This window comes from Neopelma chrysocephalum, unplaced genomic scaffold (genome assembly GCF_003984885.1).
Source record: "Neopelma chrysocephalum unplaced genomic scaffold, ASM398488v2 Primary Assembly neopelma1_61b, whole genome shotgun sequence".
NCBI classification, from domain to species: Eukaryota; Metazoa; Chordata; class Aves; order Passeriformes; family Pipridae; genus Neopelma; species Neopelma chrysocephalum.
The window spans coordinates 1,931,811-1,947,117 of record NW_020897717.1 but is presented as its reverse complement, the minus strand read 5'-3'; the positions used below and the strand labels follow the sequence as shown (position 1 = coordinate 1,947,117).

The 15,307-nt window shown below is 34.0% G+C and overlaps 1 protein-coding gene across 9 annotated transcripts in view; it reads left to right on the top strand.

Annotated features, from left to right (window-relative positions):
• KIF6 (kinesin family member 6) overlaps positions 1–15,307 on the top strand; it is a 165,561-nt gene that overhangs the window by 6,697 nt on the left and 143,557 nt on the right. For all 9 annotated transcript variants that reach the window (XR_003533948.1, XR_003533947.1, XM_027681767.1 and 6 more), the window contains exons 4-5: positions 7,182–7,329; positions 9,892–10,001. Coding sequence is in view for 6 of the 9 variants with exons in the window: in XM_027681767.1 (XP_027537568.1) it covers positions 7,182–7,329; positions 9,892–10,001 (258 nt within the window). In the remaining 3 variants the exon portion in view is untranslated. The remainder of the gene's footprint in view (positions 1–7,181; positions 7,330–9,891; positions 10,002–15,307) is intronic.

Sequence of the window (15,307 nt, the reverse complement as noted above, 5' to 3'; positions counted from 1 at the left end):
GTTTAATTTTTTTTTTGCTTATTTTCTTCTTTGAAGTCCGACATAAAGCAGAAGAGTAATTGACAGTGAAAATGAAGAGCCAGTGATTTTGAAACTTCATTAGAATAAGTTAAAATAGACTTTAAAATAATATTTGTTATAATATTTTCTCACCCAAAAGAGATTTATTTGCTTACCTGACATCATGATGTGGGTTCAGATTAGCTCATACACTTATCTTTAAATATTTCTGGGTTCAGTGGTGACTCCAGGGAGAAAAAAATCTTTATCTTATTTGAGTTTGCTTGGAAAGAGAAGGGTTAAAAATCTCATTGTTACATACTATGGATTTAATTATCCTCAACAAAAGCTTGGAGTATCAAAATTAACTAGCAACAGACTGGTAATTTTTTTCACTTTGGAGTGTTTTGCTAGAATGTGGAGAGTTTTTTCAGTTGAATAATTCATCTATACAGTGCTCTAATAAACAGGAAATGGTATTCTTTTCCTTTATTTCCTTGGCTGATGCAAGACTGTTATATATTAATTTTCTCCATTATGTAGGCTTTAGTTTTGGGGTTTAGATATTTTTAAGTATTTAAAAGTATTTAAATACTATTAAAATCAGTGTTGTTTAGGCATACAGTTGTCTCCAAATAGCCAAGTCTTTATCTTTAATGTTAAAATTGATTTATAAATTCATTCTTAATGAAATCAAGATTTTGTCTTAGTGTTATAATGTGCTAACGCTTGTATTCTTATTGATGTTTGTGTTGTTACTGATAATACTGAAGAATAATTTTACTTATGTTTTTATGATAGAGTAGGTAATAACTGAAGTACGTTCGTTTCTCATCCACCTCCTTAATTTTTAACATTTTTTTAGGCAAAAATATGTATTTCAAAATATATTTATAGTCATGAGATTCCTTGGTTAATGGAGTCCTGAACTGGGCCTGAAAGTTATTTCACTCTATAGTTAATGACTTGATTTTCGTTTCCATTGTGGGACAATAAGAATTACCCTGTTTCTCTGAGAGACCACAGTTTTTCATGGCAAAATGTTCTTCATTATTTGTTTCTTTCAAAGTCAACGTTCTCTTGCATGAAAAAGCTGTTGAAAATACACACATTTCTGGTTTTGGAGTGCCTTTACTAAGGGAAGAGTTTTTGTATTGCCAGGGAAAAGAAAGTAGTGGGAAAGTATCAATGAAATACTTCAGTAGCATTTTAAGGCTCTTTGCCATGCATACTTACAGTCCTGAGAAAATTCAGTTACAGACTTGAATGTTCAAAAAAAAAATTCTTGGGCATTGTTTAAACTAAAACCAGCAATGCAACGCTCAGGATTCTAAAATCTTTTTAGTTTGTTCTTGGATGGAACTTGGATACAACTTTCTTGTCTTCCCCTCACCCCCTTTTTAAATATGCTTTCTTTGATGTTGGGCCACTACTTTTCCTTCTTTAAGTCCAGTTACATTGTCATCTTGCCTGTGGTTTCAGAGGCACCAGACATTAGTTTGTTCAATTTGCTTCTTCAGTCAAAAGTCCCTGCCTCTGCAAACTATTATAAGCATGTGATTTGCTTGAACTTTTTTATTACTTTTTTTGAATCCTTGAGTCATCTCTTGCATGGTTTCTTTTTATCATTTGGTTGTACCTTCCTCTTTTCCTTTTTATTTTAAATATATATTCTTGGTAATTCTTTTGTGCAGAGTCAACTTGATGTTTAAGAAGCAGCACTAATTCTGTTATTCTATCAGAAATAGGGAAAATAAATAACGTCCTACTTTTACAATCTGCTAATGATTAAGTATTGTGTTAGCCTCACAACAGAACAAGGCTACTCTTAAGATGTTTCAAATACTAGTGTTATGATTATTAATGCAATCAGAAATTAAGTAAAATATATTAATTGCTTTGAATTAGTTTTCAGTTCTAATATGGCCAGTATTTTGGTATTAGATGTCTTGATTTATTAAAGAATAACATTCGAAAATACCTTCTCTTCAGATGTCTCACTCAAATGAGAAATACTTCAGCTGTTTATAAACCTAATGACAATCACCTATGTTCTTTTGAAAGATCTGAGAACCTCCAGCATAATGCTCCCATTGCCTCAGGTTCTGGTTTCTTCCATTTTGTCCCTGGATATATTTGTCACACAGTATTGGAAGTAGTGGTTTGGCTCGTCTACACCACAAAAGACCCATAGAATCTATGTATAGTAAAAGGACACTTATTTTTTTGGATGTCAGCTGGAAACAAAATTGGCTTCAAATTTCCCCTAAACTGAGAAATTGGATAGTAATGCTAGCAGTTCTTTCTGGAAGTGAGTACAATTATGAGGCAATAAAAAGTGAAAAGCATCATTGATGTTTCATTTAAAATGACTACTAGTTGCCTGTGTTTGCTTTGACTTAAATTGCACAGCTTAGAATTGTTCAAGAACGCTGTTTATTATAAGTTACAGTTTGACAGCTTTGATTCAGAGTATCTTTGTGCCACTTGTCTGTTTATGGTGGTTGTGGTGGAATTCTAAATATATTTAGAGATCTTAGTTAAAATAGGAAATTATATTACTTTTCTTTTTCCTTAGGAAAGCCCTTTTGAAATTTCTAAGGAAACTTGCCTGCAGTAAGGTCTCAAAAACAGTTTCATTGGCTTTGTTTTTTAAAGATGAGACATTACCAATTTAGATTTGTTCCACAAATCTGGCAAAGACATAAAGAAAAAATGTCATACTGAGATAATTTGTTTATTTTAATTAAAAGAAACTTTAGTCTGAGCTCCAAATGATAGAAGATACCTAAAAACTGAGTCTCTGAAGACAAATTCTCCCTGAAAACTTGTTTTCCAGATCCTGCAAATTAACTCCTTCCTTTCTATTGTTTCTGGAGGCTGGTTTTGCGAGGACTGTGTTGATTTTTTAATATATATATATAAGAATGAAAGTGAGGGACATTGGTAGAATATTTCAGGTCTGCAAGAACTGAGATGAAGAGAGGACTAACAGTGTCCCAAGATCAAACTACTGGTGTTTTCTGCTTTTTTTCATCACTCTAGTATTTTAATAGTTATTGAATATTTTTTTCAATCACATGCCTTTTTGTTACTACTCATTTAAAATGAAGATGGCAGAAATAAAATTAAAGTAATAATATGAAGTAGAAATAAAGTAACAAAATCAAAATAATTACATTTTAAAGTTGAAAGTTGTTTCTGGTTCCCAGGATTTTCTCTTACCTATATATAAACATTTACAGAATTTAGTCCTTAATAAGGGGGGTTTTTTTGTTGTTTTATTTATTCATATTATAAATTCAGTAAAAAACTCTCAACTTTTTCGACAAATTAGACTAATTAGGTGAGAAGGAATCTCTGGAGGTCATCTGGTCCAACCTCCTGAGCAAAACAGGTTTTGTTAGATCACGTTTCTCGGGCCCTTGTCCAGTAGAGCTTCAAAAATTTCAGAAGATGGAGATCCCCCAATCCATCTAGACACCTGTTCCAGGGCTGAATTACTTTAACTGTGAAGAATATTTTCATTATACCCATTTGGAGCTTCTTCTCTTGCAACTTGTGACCACTGCTTGGTGTTCTACCACTGTAAGTCTCTTGGAAGAGTTTGAGTCCATCTCTGTAACAATCCATTGCATAAGGTGATAATTAGGTACATGTATGACTTTCTCTTCTCTGGGTTTATAGGAAACAGTTCCCTTGGCTTCCCCTTATGTGTAATGTGCTGCAACCTGAACTAAATTGGTTCTATCAGGCTCACTCCAGTTTCTTTAGAGCATTTTTCATCTACTAGGGAGCCCAAAACTGGAGACAGAACCCAAGGAGGGGAGTTTCTTTTCTTTTTTGCAAATTTTGATGGTAACTGTTCTGTTTGATTCAGGAGAACCAGTGCAGCAGCGGAGGAAGCAGAGTTCTTCGTTATACTTAGGCAAAAGCCTCCCTAAAGTCTCATTAACAATGAGCACAGAAGCAAATGAAAAGTTCTGTGTCCATAAACTTTAAATAGAACAAATGATCTGCACTGGAAATTAAAACAAAATGTAGTCGGAAAAACCAACCACAATAAAACAACCTCAGTCTACTTTCAGCCTCTGTCTACTGTCACTGGGCTTTATACCACTATTTGTATTGTCTCAGATACTCAAGGACAAAGTACTGAATGATATTTTAGACTGTAGTAACGACCCATAAATTGTCTAGCTCTCACTTGAGGAATTTCTCACTTGAGGAATGTTAGACAGTTGTAAACATAACATATCTATCAATTTAAGTGGAATTGCCTACGTGAGTTATACTTCTGTATCAAACCCTATATTTAGGAATTAGACATCTTTCAGGCATGAGACAAGGTAGTGGAGTGACTGGAAATGCCAGTACATAACTCTGTAACAACCATTCATTTAAATAGGGGTCTAAAATGAGCTTTCAAATGAAAAGCACATATCTTACTGTGCATGTTTTTAAATCACTACTAATTAGGAGTAAGTTAGAACATGCAAGTTAATTGATAAGCGAATAAGGAAATTTGAGAGGAAAATTTTACATTCATATATGAGTCCGTACTAGAAAGAATTGTCCTATGCCTGATAATTGATACAAAGTTGTACTAGCAGCTTCTGCTTAGTGAGATTGTAAGGGAAGAGGCGGGGTTTTTGTAATGTCGCCAAAAAAAGCGCAATAATCCACTGAAGCCCTGAGCCCCGTCTTCTTTTTTCCCAGTTACTGGTGAGTTTAATACAAGATGCTCCCTCTCTCTGAATACCTGTTTTTCCTACATTTCTGGAGTATGATAGTTGCAGCTACAGTGCTACAGCATATCTTATTCTTCCTCAGTGTTATTGACTAAGTCCTTATATGTAATGACCAATTCTTATTAACTCTTTTTTTTCCTCTGGACTCTAAGGATTTATTTTTTTTAACCGTCTTACCACCATGCTTCCTCATGTATCCTGTTAGTCTTTAGTCATCAGGGACAGAGTGGCTGGAGAGCAGCCAGGCAGAAAGGGACCTGGGAGTTTGGATTGACAGGAAGCTGAACATGAGCCAGCAGTGTGCCCAGGTGGCCAAGAAGGCCAATGGCATTCTGGCCTGGATCAGGAACAGTGTGGCCAACAGGTCCAGGGAAGTGATTCTTCCCTTTACTCAGCACTGGTGAGGCCACACCTAAAGTACTGTGTCCAGTCTTGGGCCCCTCAGTTCAGGAAGGATATTGAGATGCTGGAGCAGGTCCAGAGAAGAGCAACAAGGCTGGTGAAGGGACTCGAGCACAAGTCTTATGAGGAGAGGCTGAGGGAGCTGGGGTTGTTCAGCCTGGAGAAGAGGAGGCTCAGGGGAGACCTCATCACTGTCTACAACTCCCTGAAAGGAGTTTGTAGCCAGGTGGGGGTCGCTCTCTTCTCCCAGGCAACTATCAGCAAGACAAGAGGGCATGGTCTTAAGCTGTGCCAGGGGAGGTTTAGGTTGGATATTAGGAAGAAATTCTTTCCAGAGAGGGTAATCAGCCATTGGAATGGGCTGCCCAGGGAAGTGGTGGATTCTCCGTCCCTGGAGGTTTTTAAGATAAGACTGGATGTGGTACTTAGTGCCATGGTCTGTAACCACAGTGGTATTGGATCAAGGGTTGGACTTGATAATCTCAGAGGTCCTTTCCAACCCAGCTGATTCTATGGTTTGTAGTTTAGGGACTTTCTGTTTTCTAGTGTTTAGTAGCCCTGAGAGAAAATTTTTCCTGTGATTTAATCCAATCTCTGCTGAAGCCTGTGTGAAATTTTAACATCCAAAACATGGCATGGCAAAGAGTTGAACAGCTTAACTACATTCTGCATGAAGAATCATTTCCCCTTGCTTGTTTTGAATCTGCTGTATCTGAACTTCTGTTGATACCCCCTACCTTTTGACTACTCATTACTGTCTTCAGCATTCAGATACTGTGACAGTGGACACTAGAAATTACTAAGGTAGATAAATGAGGTGTTTTTTAATAATAATTATTTTGATTTTTAACATCTGGAATCTAAAATCTGTATAAACTCTGGGCGTTTTGGTTTTTGGGAGCAGATGTTCACTGTAATTCCTTTCAACATGTTTCTGCTTTTGTCTCTGACATCCTACTGTAATGGATTAAAATAAGCAAATTGGCAACTACTCAGGCCTTTAAATAAACTTTAGTAAGTTGGAGAATCATTGCATCTCTTGTGGCGCCAGACCAGCAGCTATCTATATGTATGTTGCTTTTCCTCTTATGCAAGGGTTGTTTGCCCTCTTTCTATTTATTAAAATCTTAGCTTATTTATCACTTTTTCAATAAACAAAATGCACAAGAAAAATTGTAGCTTTTCATTTTGTTTAACAGAAGTAGTAGGTCTTTAAGCACAGTAAATCAAATCCAAAATTTAAGTTCATTAAGCTTATCTACTGTGTTGGTGGAAATCAGATGGAAGTCAATGGTGAGAGTGTGGTGAATTAGAGAAAGATGTTTGAACTAGGCTTTTATTAGGCACTTCTGCAAATAGAAGTAAGAGGTGTGGAAAAACATGATGAGTCTGAATGGCATTGCATAGCTGTTATGGCTGTTCCACAGAAGCTTCTTGTACAGTCACAATTGTAACAGAAAGCTTTGCAACTACCAAGGAGGTTTTGTGTGTTTTCACAGTAAATGAAGACTTTGCTACACTGATTTAAGCACAGGTTCTCTTGCACACCCTCATGCAAGAGTAGTCTGATAGTTTAGTATTATTCTCAGATCCTTACATGAGTTTCTAACCACAATATAGTTTTCTCTGTTTGTATTAATTGAAGTCACATGTGAAATATTTCTAGATTCTTGAGCTGTTGTGTATTCCTGATCTCTGCAGACTTTAAAGAGACTAAATATCATCCTTGCAAAAAATCATCAACCAAAGAAAAAACTATGAAAAGGTAGTATATATAGTAATAAGTATGATCAACTAATGATGATATTGAATGATGGGGTAAGTCAAGGCCTCAGAAGGTCCTTCAGATCTAGAGAATTTAAATTCTATAGGTTCTAGAATACATATCTTGAAGTGTATTCTTTATTACCAAAGACAGCTGCTACATAATTAAGAATTGCTGTTAATTGTATTTTGGTTCTATACAAAGTTGACTGTGAAAAATACGTTCTGACTCAATAACTATCTTCTCTTTTCTTGATTGTATAGTGTTTTGGCTGGATATAATGGTACTATCTTTGCATATGGTCAGACAGGCAGTGGCAAAACTTTTACCATCACAGGAGGAGCAGAACGTTACAGTGATCGAGGCATTATTCCCAGGACTCTATCTTATATTTTTGATCAACTGCAGAAGGTATGGAACATTGTTTTCTGTTTATTTTTAGTGTCCAGTTTACAAATACTTAACTGTTGCAAGAGGCTGTTTTTGTAATAGTCTTAGAGGAAGCCCTAAAATTAATGCTGAAGAAAATATCTAACTTGACACAATACTGTATGCAAGAATACATTTGTAATAGTTTTGGTTACCTGGCTTATGGCAATAGACTGAAAATAATGGACATCAATGGAGGGGGTTTTTTGTAGGTTTAAGAGCCATGCTATTTTTGATTGCTGCAGCATACGTTCAGATTTCATAATTAGTTATCGTTCTCTTAACACTTACATCAGCTCCACTCTGGTTTTGTATTGTATGCATTGCATTTCATTTTGATATTCTAAGCAATGAAATGAGTGAATAAGTGAAAGGATGTGCCAGATAAGCACACTGATTGTTCATTATGTTTATTACGTTTGCAAGAAATTTCATTTTCCTTTAGTGTCTGAAATACTGACGTGAGTGTCAGTCATTCTGGTGCTTTCATAACTACAGGAGGCAAAAGTGAAGAGAGGAGTTTTGTGTAATTTATGTTTTGTCTCTTCATTTACTCCACCAGGCCTATGATTCCTAAAGATTAATCTTCATATTTTAACAAAGCTATTTAATTAAACCAATTTAAATATTATTTAGCATCAACATCAGTCGTTACATTTTACTTTTATACTCTGTCATTCATGTAAGAGAAGATACCAATTCATATTCATAAGGGTATATGTCTCAGTCACATTAACATGCCCTGTCTCAGAAAGGGTTAACTATAGTAAGTAATTACTTTGGCTCTTTGGAAGTATGACTTTGGCACATAAAAGTACACATAATATTGCAGGTGCACAAAAGCTTGCTATTGTGGGAGTGGAAATGAAATAAACCGCCACGTGATCATGTTGCCTTAGATCTTCTGCTGCATTCACATGACCCCATGGAGGACTTTTGTGGTGAAAAGTGAACAGGTTGATTGTGCAATTGCCGGCAATGAACAGTGTCAACACACCAACATTCTTTTCTAATGCTAATTATGTCATAAAAACAAAAGAGGATGAAAACTAACTAGTTTATTTGTCATCTTCTCAGCACATAGTTTCTACAGAAATAAAAAAGTTTCCCTCTTCAGACTGGGTTTTGAATCAGAAGCTGTACCTGATTATGCTTATAGGGATATTTCTGTTTTCCTGCCTCCAAATCATTGTGTTTCTTTCTTGGTGCATTGCAAAGAATCTCTTCTTGGTGTTTTATCTTTCCACTTGCTTTTCTTTTCATATCTTTCATCTGTTTCCTTATATCTACAACTGTACTTTGGAAGGTGCTGACATAGTAGACAAGACATCTGCCTTCTAACCCTAAGTAGTATGAAACAGGAGACAGTGAAATCAGGGACACAAAATGCAAAACTTGTGAAGCTCTGAGTTGCACAAAGACAGTGCAATTTGAAACCAAGGAAACAAAGCTTTTTACCCTAAATGAGAAGCAAATCAAGCCCTTTGTTTTTAATAACATCTCCTTTTAATTTAGAAATTCTCCTATTTCCACAGTTTCCTGTTTGAACAGTTTCTTACTTCGTTTTTTCCATCCATCTGTAGTGTATCTTTTTAAGTCATATCCCTTGAAATAGTGAACTGTCATTATCAATAAAATAAAAACCCACAGGAAGTAACTATTCAATGAAAATGAAAAGTTATATCTTGAAGTATTTTGCAAGACAACAGTAGTGGATTGGATTATTAAACTTCTACTGTGATATGAGTGCTTTCACAGTGGCTTCATCTCGTGAAAAGAAGTGACTTTTTTGTTTTTTTTTTTATTTTATTTTGGAAATCATAGCCCACTATTTTGAGGTTTGGGGCAGGAGAAACTTCTATCTGCAAAACCCAGTTGTGTTAAATTACATTTTGGCAATGTAATATACCAAAAAAATTGTGATTGCAGAGAACAGCGACATCATATACACTGTTTAAATGTTATAATAAAGAGAGTGAAAAGCAGTATGTCTCTGATGTTTCTAAATGGAGTAAATCTTATGTTCGTTGTTCCTTGCTTGTTTTTTTTTTATTAAGCATAGTTTTTCTATCCATAATATGAGGGTTTACCTTCTTGTAATAACATTCTTTTCTTGGTGTAGATGTGAAAAATGTCATGTTGCATTGTTCTGTAAGCAGGCTCCCATGTTCTAAATGTACACAGACTTTTCTAGGTATAAGGAATCAGTTAAAAATCCCAGACTAAACTCATGGGCATGGTGGAGTTTTGGGGGGGATTTTTATTTTAGTGGGTTTTATGTGTGTGTGTGTGTGTGTGTGTCTGTTTTAGTTGGGGGTTTTTATTGTTTTTTTTTCTGGTTTTTTTAAGCCTTTATACATATGGTAACAGAAAATATGAAAGTATAACAAATTGATAATGTACACCATACCCAGGAAAAGAAAAAGAGACAGAGTGAGAAATTAACATAAAAGCAGTAGCGATAAATATGTTATCTAATCTAACTCTGACTTCTCTTTATAGCACTTCCTTTTTTTCTATTTTTTTTTTCCTTTTCTTGTCCAGGACAGCAGTAAAGTGTATACAACTCATGTTTCCTACTTAGAAATCTACAATGAATGTGGTTATGATCTTCTGGACCCAAGGCATGAGGCCTCCAGATTGGAAGATTTGCCGTAAGTAATAGGACTACTTAAGAGAATCATCAAAACCAACAGGAATCATTTTCGTATACCCTGTTGCATTGTTTGGGACTTTTTTGCAGCTGTGTTACTGATCTCAGTGTTAATTTAATCAATATACTTTGTTTTCTCAATTTTATCAACACTGCTTTAATTTTCTGTAGTTTTGTATGTATAGAGGCTGGGGAGACTCGATGGGAGTAACTGAAGATGAAAGTATAAAAAGTGTATTTTGCAAAGGAGATCTCTTGCAGCCACTGAAAACAAGGGAAGGTACTTGTTTTTCTCATGACAGTCTGTCTCTGTATGGTATACATGACTGAATGGGGCAGAGACATATGTAACAAGCATTATTTCCTTGCAACAGTAGTGAGAAAAGCTCCCTGCTTCTACTTGGGCCTTTTCCTTCAAGGATAATTATATATTTTTCTAGAATATGCTTTGAGGAAATAAGGTAACCAACAGCTAGAAAATAGGCCACAAGGAACTCCAAAGAACAGGATATTTACTTCAGAATGGATGATTATTATAATAGTTTTCATGGTCAAACACCAGCATTTACTAATACTTGGAGAAGGGTAGTAAATAAAGGTTTGTAGGTCATGAACACTCCAGCCTGCTGAAATTAAAAATTTCTAATTTGTAGGAAATCCAAATCCTAGTTTCCAAGTCTGAAATAATAGTTTATAGTCTTTGCTATTCTTTAAATAACTAAGCAAACAGTAAATATGTATGAATAAATGAGTTGTTGACTGGATTTGCAAATGCTTTGAAATAATGCTGGGCACCATAAACTTTATCACTCAACATAATGGTAACAGAAATATGTAAATAGCAATTAAATAATAATGCTGATATAAGAGCAGGAAATGAACTGAAAACTTGTAACAAGGAAATAACTGAAAATTAATAGAATTTTATATTGAAATTTATATTGAAATGTTATTTACATACTATTAAAAGAATTTTATTTATTAAAAAAGTCTTCCAACACAATATTTTATTGTGTTTGAATAGAGCTTTAGTTTTCTACACAATACGGGGTATCTAGGACATACTTACAAAAAATTTTCAAGATTGATCTTTATAAAATGAACTAGTCTAGAGATTAGAAAGACAGCAGACAAATGCAGAGTATGAGACAATTGGTCTCATTGTTTTGCTTTCTTCACCTGTAAAATGGAAGTAAATTTTAGCACCTTATGACACATCGGTGCTATAAAGACTGTTTATATTTACCAATATCTTTCATGGCAAAGTTTAGAATTATAATTTAAGTTATTGTCTGCTTTCTGTGCTATGCAGACAAAAAATTTACATCAGAGGCTAATTCAGGTAATAATTTAATTTTTGTGCCTATTTTTACAGTGCAGATTTTTTCAAGGTTTTATGTAAAAAAAGTCTGTTACACTTTATTCAGCTTATTAAAATTAATGCTATTAAGTTATTCAAGTTTAGTACATTATTAATATGACATTATTAATATGATTTATTAAGTTATTTGAAATATTTGAAGTAATTTCATTTGACATTTTATAAATTTATGAATTTATTCAATCAAACTTAATTTGATTAATTTAATTGAAACTTTGAAACAGATATTTGGGGGTTGTATACCCTGGAAAATATCTCACATTTTGAAACTAAGTACTGACTATCTGCTAATAATTATGAATTTTAGAGTCTCCAAATTGGTTTATGTATGATGATTCAATTAAGCTTAAAAGTAACTCCTTGTTATGTATTAGGCTATTTTAAAAAGTAAATGTAGATAATTTGGTTATAAATTAAGGATAAAGCACACTGGGATAATCATAATTATCTGTAAATTTACATAGTGTATACTATTGCAGGATGGGTTTTAGTGAGATAGTAAATTTTTCTGTGCAGAGTAATCTTAAAAAGTGCATTAAGGTTTTATTGTATGTGGACATTATTATTTCCACTATGTCATTTGTCAATTAAATGTGTTCTGTACACTAAAGCTATACCTTCACCAGTCATATTTAACTCATAATGCAGTCGGGGGCAGGAAGCGGGGTATGCACCACCACATGTGTAAAACTATTTAATTCATACAATATTTTTTGTTTACTTTTTAATATTGTAGTTTGATAGTTTGATGATTCAAATTTTAAAAAAATATAGTGTCATTCTGAGCTGGAAAGGGATTATGAATTGCAGGAATGGGTAGTTGCATGATTAATTATTTTAATTACTCAAATAATTTTCACAAATGACAAAGTGGAAGTTACATGTAAGTAGTAATCACATATTTTAAAATTTATCAAGTGTTTATTACCTAATATGTATTTAATATTTCTGAGAATTTTTTGTGCTTAAAACCTTGTAGCAAAATACTAAATAACCTAACTTTCTCAAGTTTGTTTGAAAGCCTATATTTAATGAGAATATTAAAAAGGAACTAATGTTTTTTGTACTGTAAAAGGGTCACGTTGTGCATAATTTTCTGTTGAACTCCACAGCTGATCATCTAGGCTTTAAGCACCATACAAAGCCAAAGGCAGGGTATTTACCCAATGTGCATAGGTAAATATTGGCAGTCAGTCCTGATACTTTCCCAAGTATTTAAGATGGACAAGAAGAGTGTTTAAGAAATGTGTCATTTTAGAAGAGTAAGCAAAAAGATTAGTTAATCTCAAAGTATGCAGATTGTTTTGGAAGACTATTTTTTAATCCATATTCCTGCAAAAGAAGGGGATGGAATTTGAATCAAAAATATGTACTTCTGTCTAGCAAACTCTATGTTAATAGGTTAATGTTACCAGTTCAATGAAAAGAATAAACACAGATTGCACTCAGGTAATAGAAGTTATGAAAAGCACACTACAGGCTTGTTGCTAATACTTGAAAAATGAGGCATAAAATTGTATTTGATGTTTAAGACAAAGTGAATAATAAACTTTTTAAAAATTGTCCATTGTATTTAATCATTGCATGATTAGATTTGGAATCTCAGCTCCTGAAGTCAAGGTTTTGTGTGTAGCCATACTTAGTGTTTTCTGTAGACTATGAGATTTTCATCTTTAACATTGTTTAATCATTTCATTAGAGTCTACCAGGTGAGAAGGGAAGAAACGCTCACAAAAAAAATCCCTGGTTTTCTGGAAAAAAATTCCTGAAAAATGCATAAATGTAGTTTATATATCTGCACATTAAACATTTAATGGAGAGAAAACATTTTCCTTGATGTAATGATATTACATGTAGCCCATAGAAGATATCCTTTGATATACCTTAATGCTTCATCCAAAATGTCTTAGTTTACAATTGTAACTTGTTTTGCTTGTACAAAACTGACAGTGTTTTAATTTTGTGACACTTTAGCTGAAACCCAGCATATGCAGATGCAAAAAACATTTGAAGAATCTTACTTGTTAGAATGCAAAAACTGAATTTAATATTGACAATCTAATTCTGTTTGTAGCTGTAGAGAGTTCCATGTTTATGCAAGGAAATTATGATTGTTTTCAAACATGTAAAAAGTATAAAATTGTTGCTATAAAATACAGCTGGTAGAAGACTATTTAAATACTTACTGCCACCTCATGTTTTCAAAATAGTTTTGCAGGACTGTTCAAATTAGGAATATTTTTCTGAAGCTCTGAATTTGTGTAAAAGCTTTTCATCTCCAACAGATTCTCTGTTGTAGTGTATTTGTAGTTTATATAACTCAATGTTACTGAATCTAACAAATTTCACTTTAGTTACAACCTACCAGTACTCTTCCTAACTAGTTCATGTTATTTATTAAGAAGTAAGAATTTTCTTGGCACTGAATAATTACAAAAAAGTAGAGAAGGAGGTTATAGAACCATTAGTCAAGAATGACTTGATTAAGTCATAGACAACTGATGTTACCTCTTTACTTGTCCTACAGCAAGTGACCCTCTTGCATGTGAAGGCAAACTAAAATTAATGCTGGTTTGCCTTAGAATGTTAGCCTTTAAACTGCAGTAGTTGAGGAGCTACTTCTCAGGGAGCCTAGACAACCATTAATCAGGAGTGATTTGTGGCACTTAGTGCCAGGCTCTAGTAACCATGGCGGTGTTGGATCAAGGGCTGGACTTGATGATCTTGGAGGTCTTTTCCAACACGGTTGATTCTATGATTCTATGATTCTGTATAGCCAAGGGAAAATGCAATCTGAACTTCAAGCCAGCATAAGTGATTCCCCAATTTTTCTATAAAGTCCTCTTTGAGAGGGAGATGTGGAAGTTTAGGTGTGATGCTGTCAGACTTTAAAAAAGAAAACCACACTTGAAGCTAAGAGCCAGTTAACTTCAAACATCAACAATGATGACTGTATTAATATGTATTAGTAACATATATTAGAACTGTTATGTTTCATGGGATCAGTGTGAAATATTTTCACTAAAAAAAAATCTGTAACTGGATATTGGTTAACTACCTCAAATGGGTTTGTACTCTTCTATTCTCTACTGCTCTCCAAGGACTTTAAGAGATACCAAACTACTGAAATGGAAAACTAAAACAACTAGAATAATAATTCCTATGCTATTAACAGAGAAGGATAAAAATAAAAAAGGCTAAAGGAATAATTTTCAACATATAGGAAATATATTTTTGTAAGGTTAAGCTTTCTGTTTGTTAATGGGGAGACAGCTGAAAACTGTTCTGAATCATTTCTTCGAAGATTATGATTTTTTTCATTACAGTTCAAACACATTGCACTTTAAATGTATACAATAACTTCAGCATATATTATATATTGTTTATTCACATCCAGATTTTATGTTGATTTGTTTCCTGAAAATCAGTAGGAAATCAGTGAAATTTTTCTAAGGTGACTTTTGTAAAAGCATTTGATGAATAAATTAATTCAAGGCAACTTTGCTTGTGAACGTCAAAGCCTATTAAACAAACTTTTTTTTTTTTTTGGGAAATGAGATTATTGCAGTTGTCTGCAAATTCTAACATATTTTATATGTTTTTTTTGTTACGCAAACCACCAATCTCATTGTTTCAGTTTGGACTCCTTGATCAGCATGGTGGGGTCAGGGGGAGAGACAGTGCACAGCTCTTTCCAGATCTCAGTAAGAAAGCCCTGACAACAAATGGCTTACTAATGTAACTGCTTTAATTAGACAGAATAAGAAGAGGAATATAGGTTGCAAGTAAATTACATCCTATCAGGTGCTGGGTGCCCTGCATTTGTGCAGCATTGGACAGGGCCTGAATGGATTTCTCCACAGTGCACTGCACAGAGCAGTACAGTTCCAGTCCATGGAGAGAAACTCTCCCTTTTGGCCTTTTGA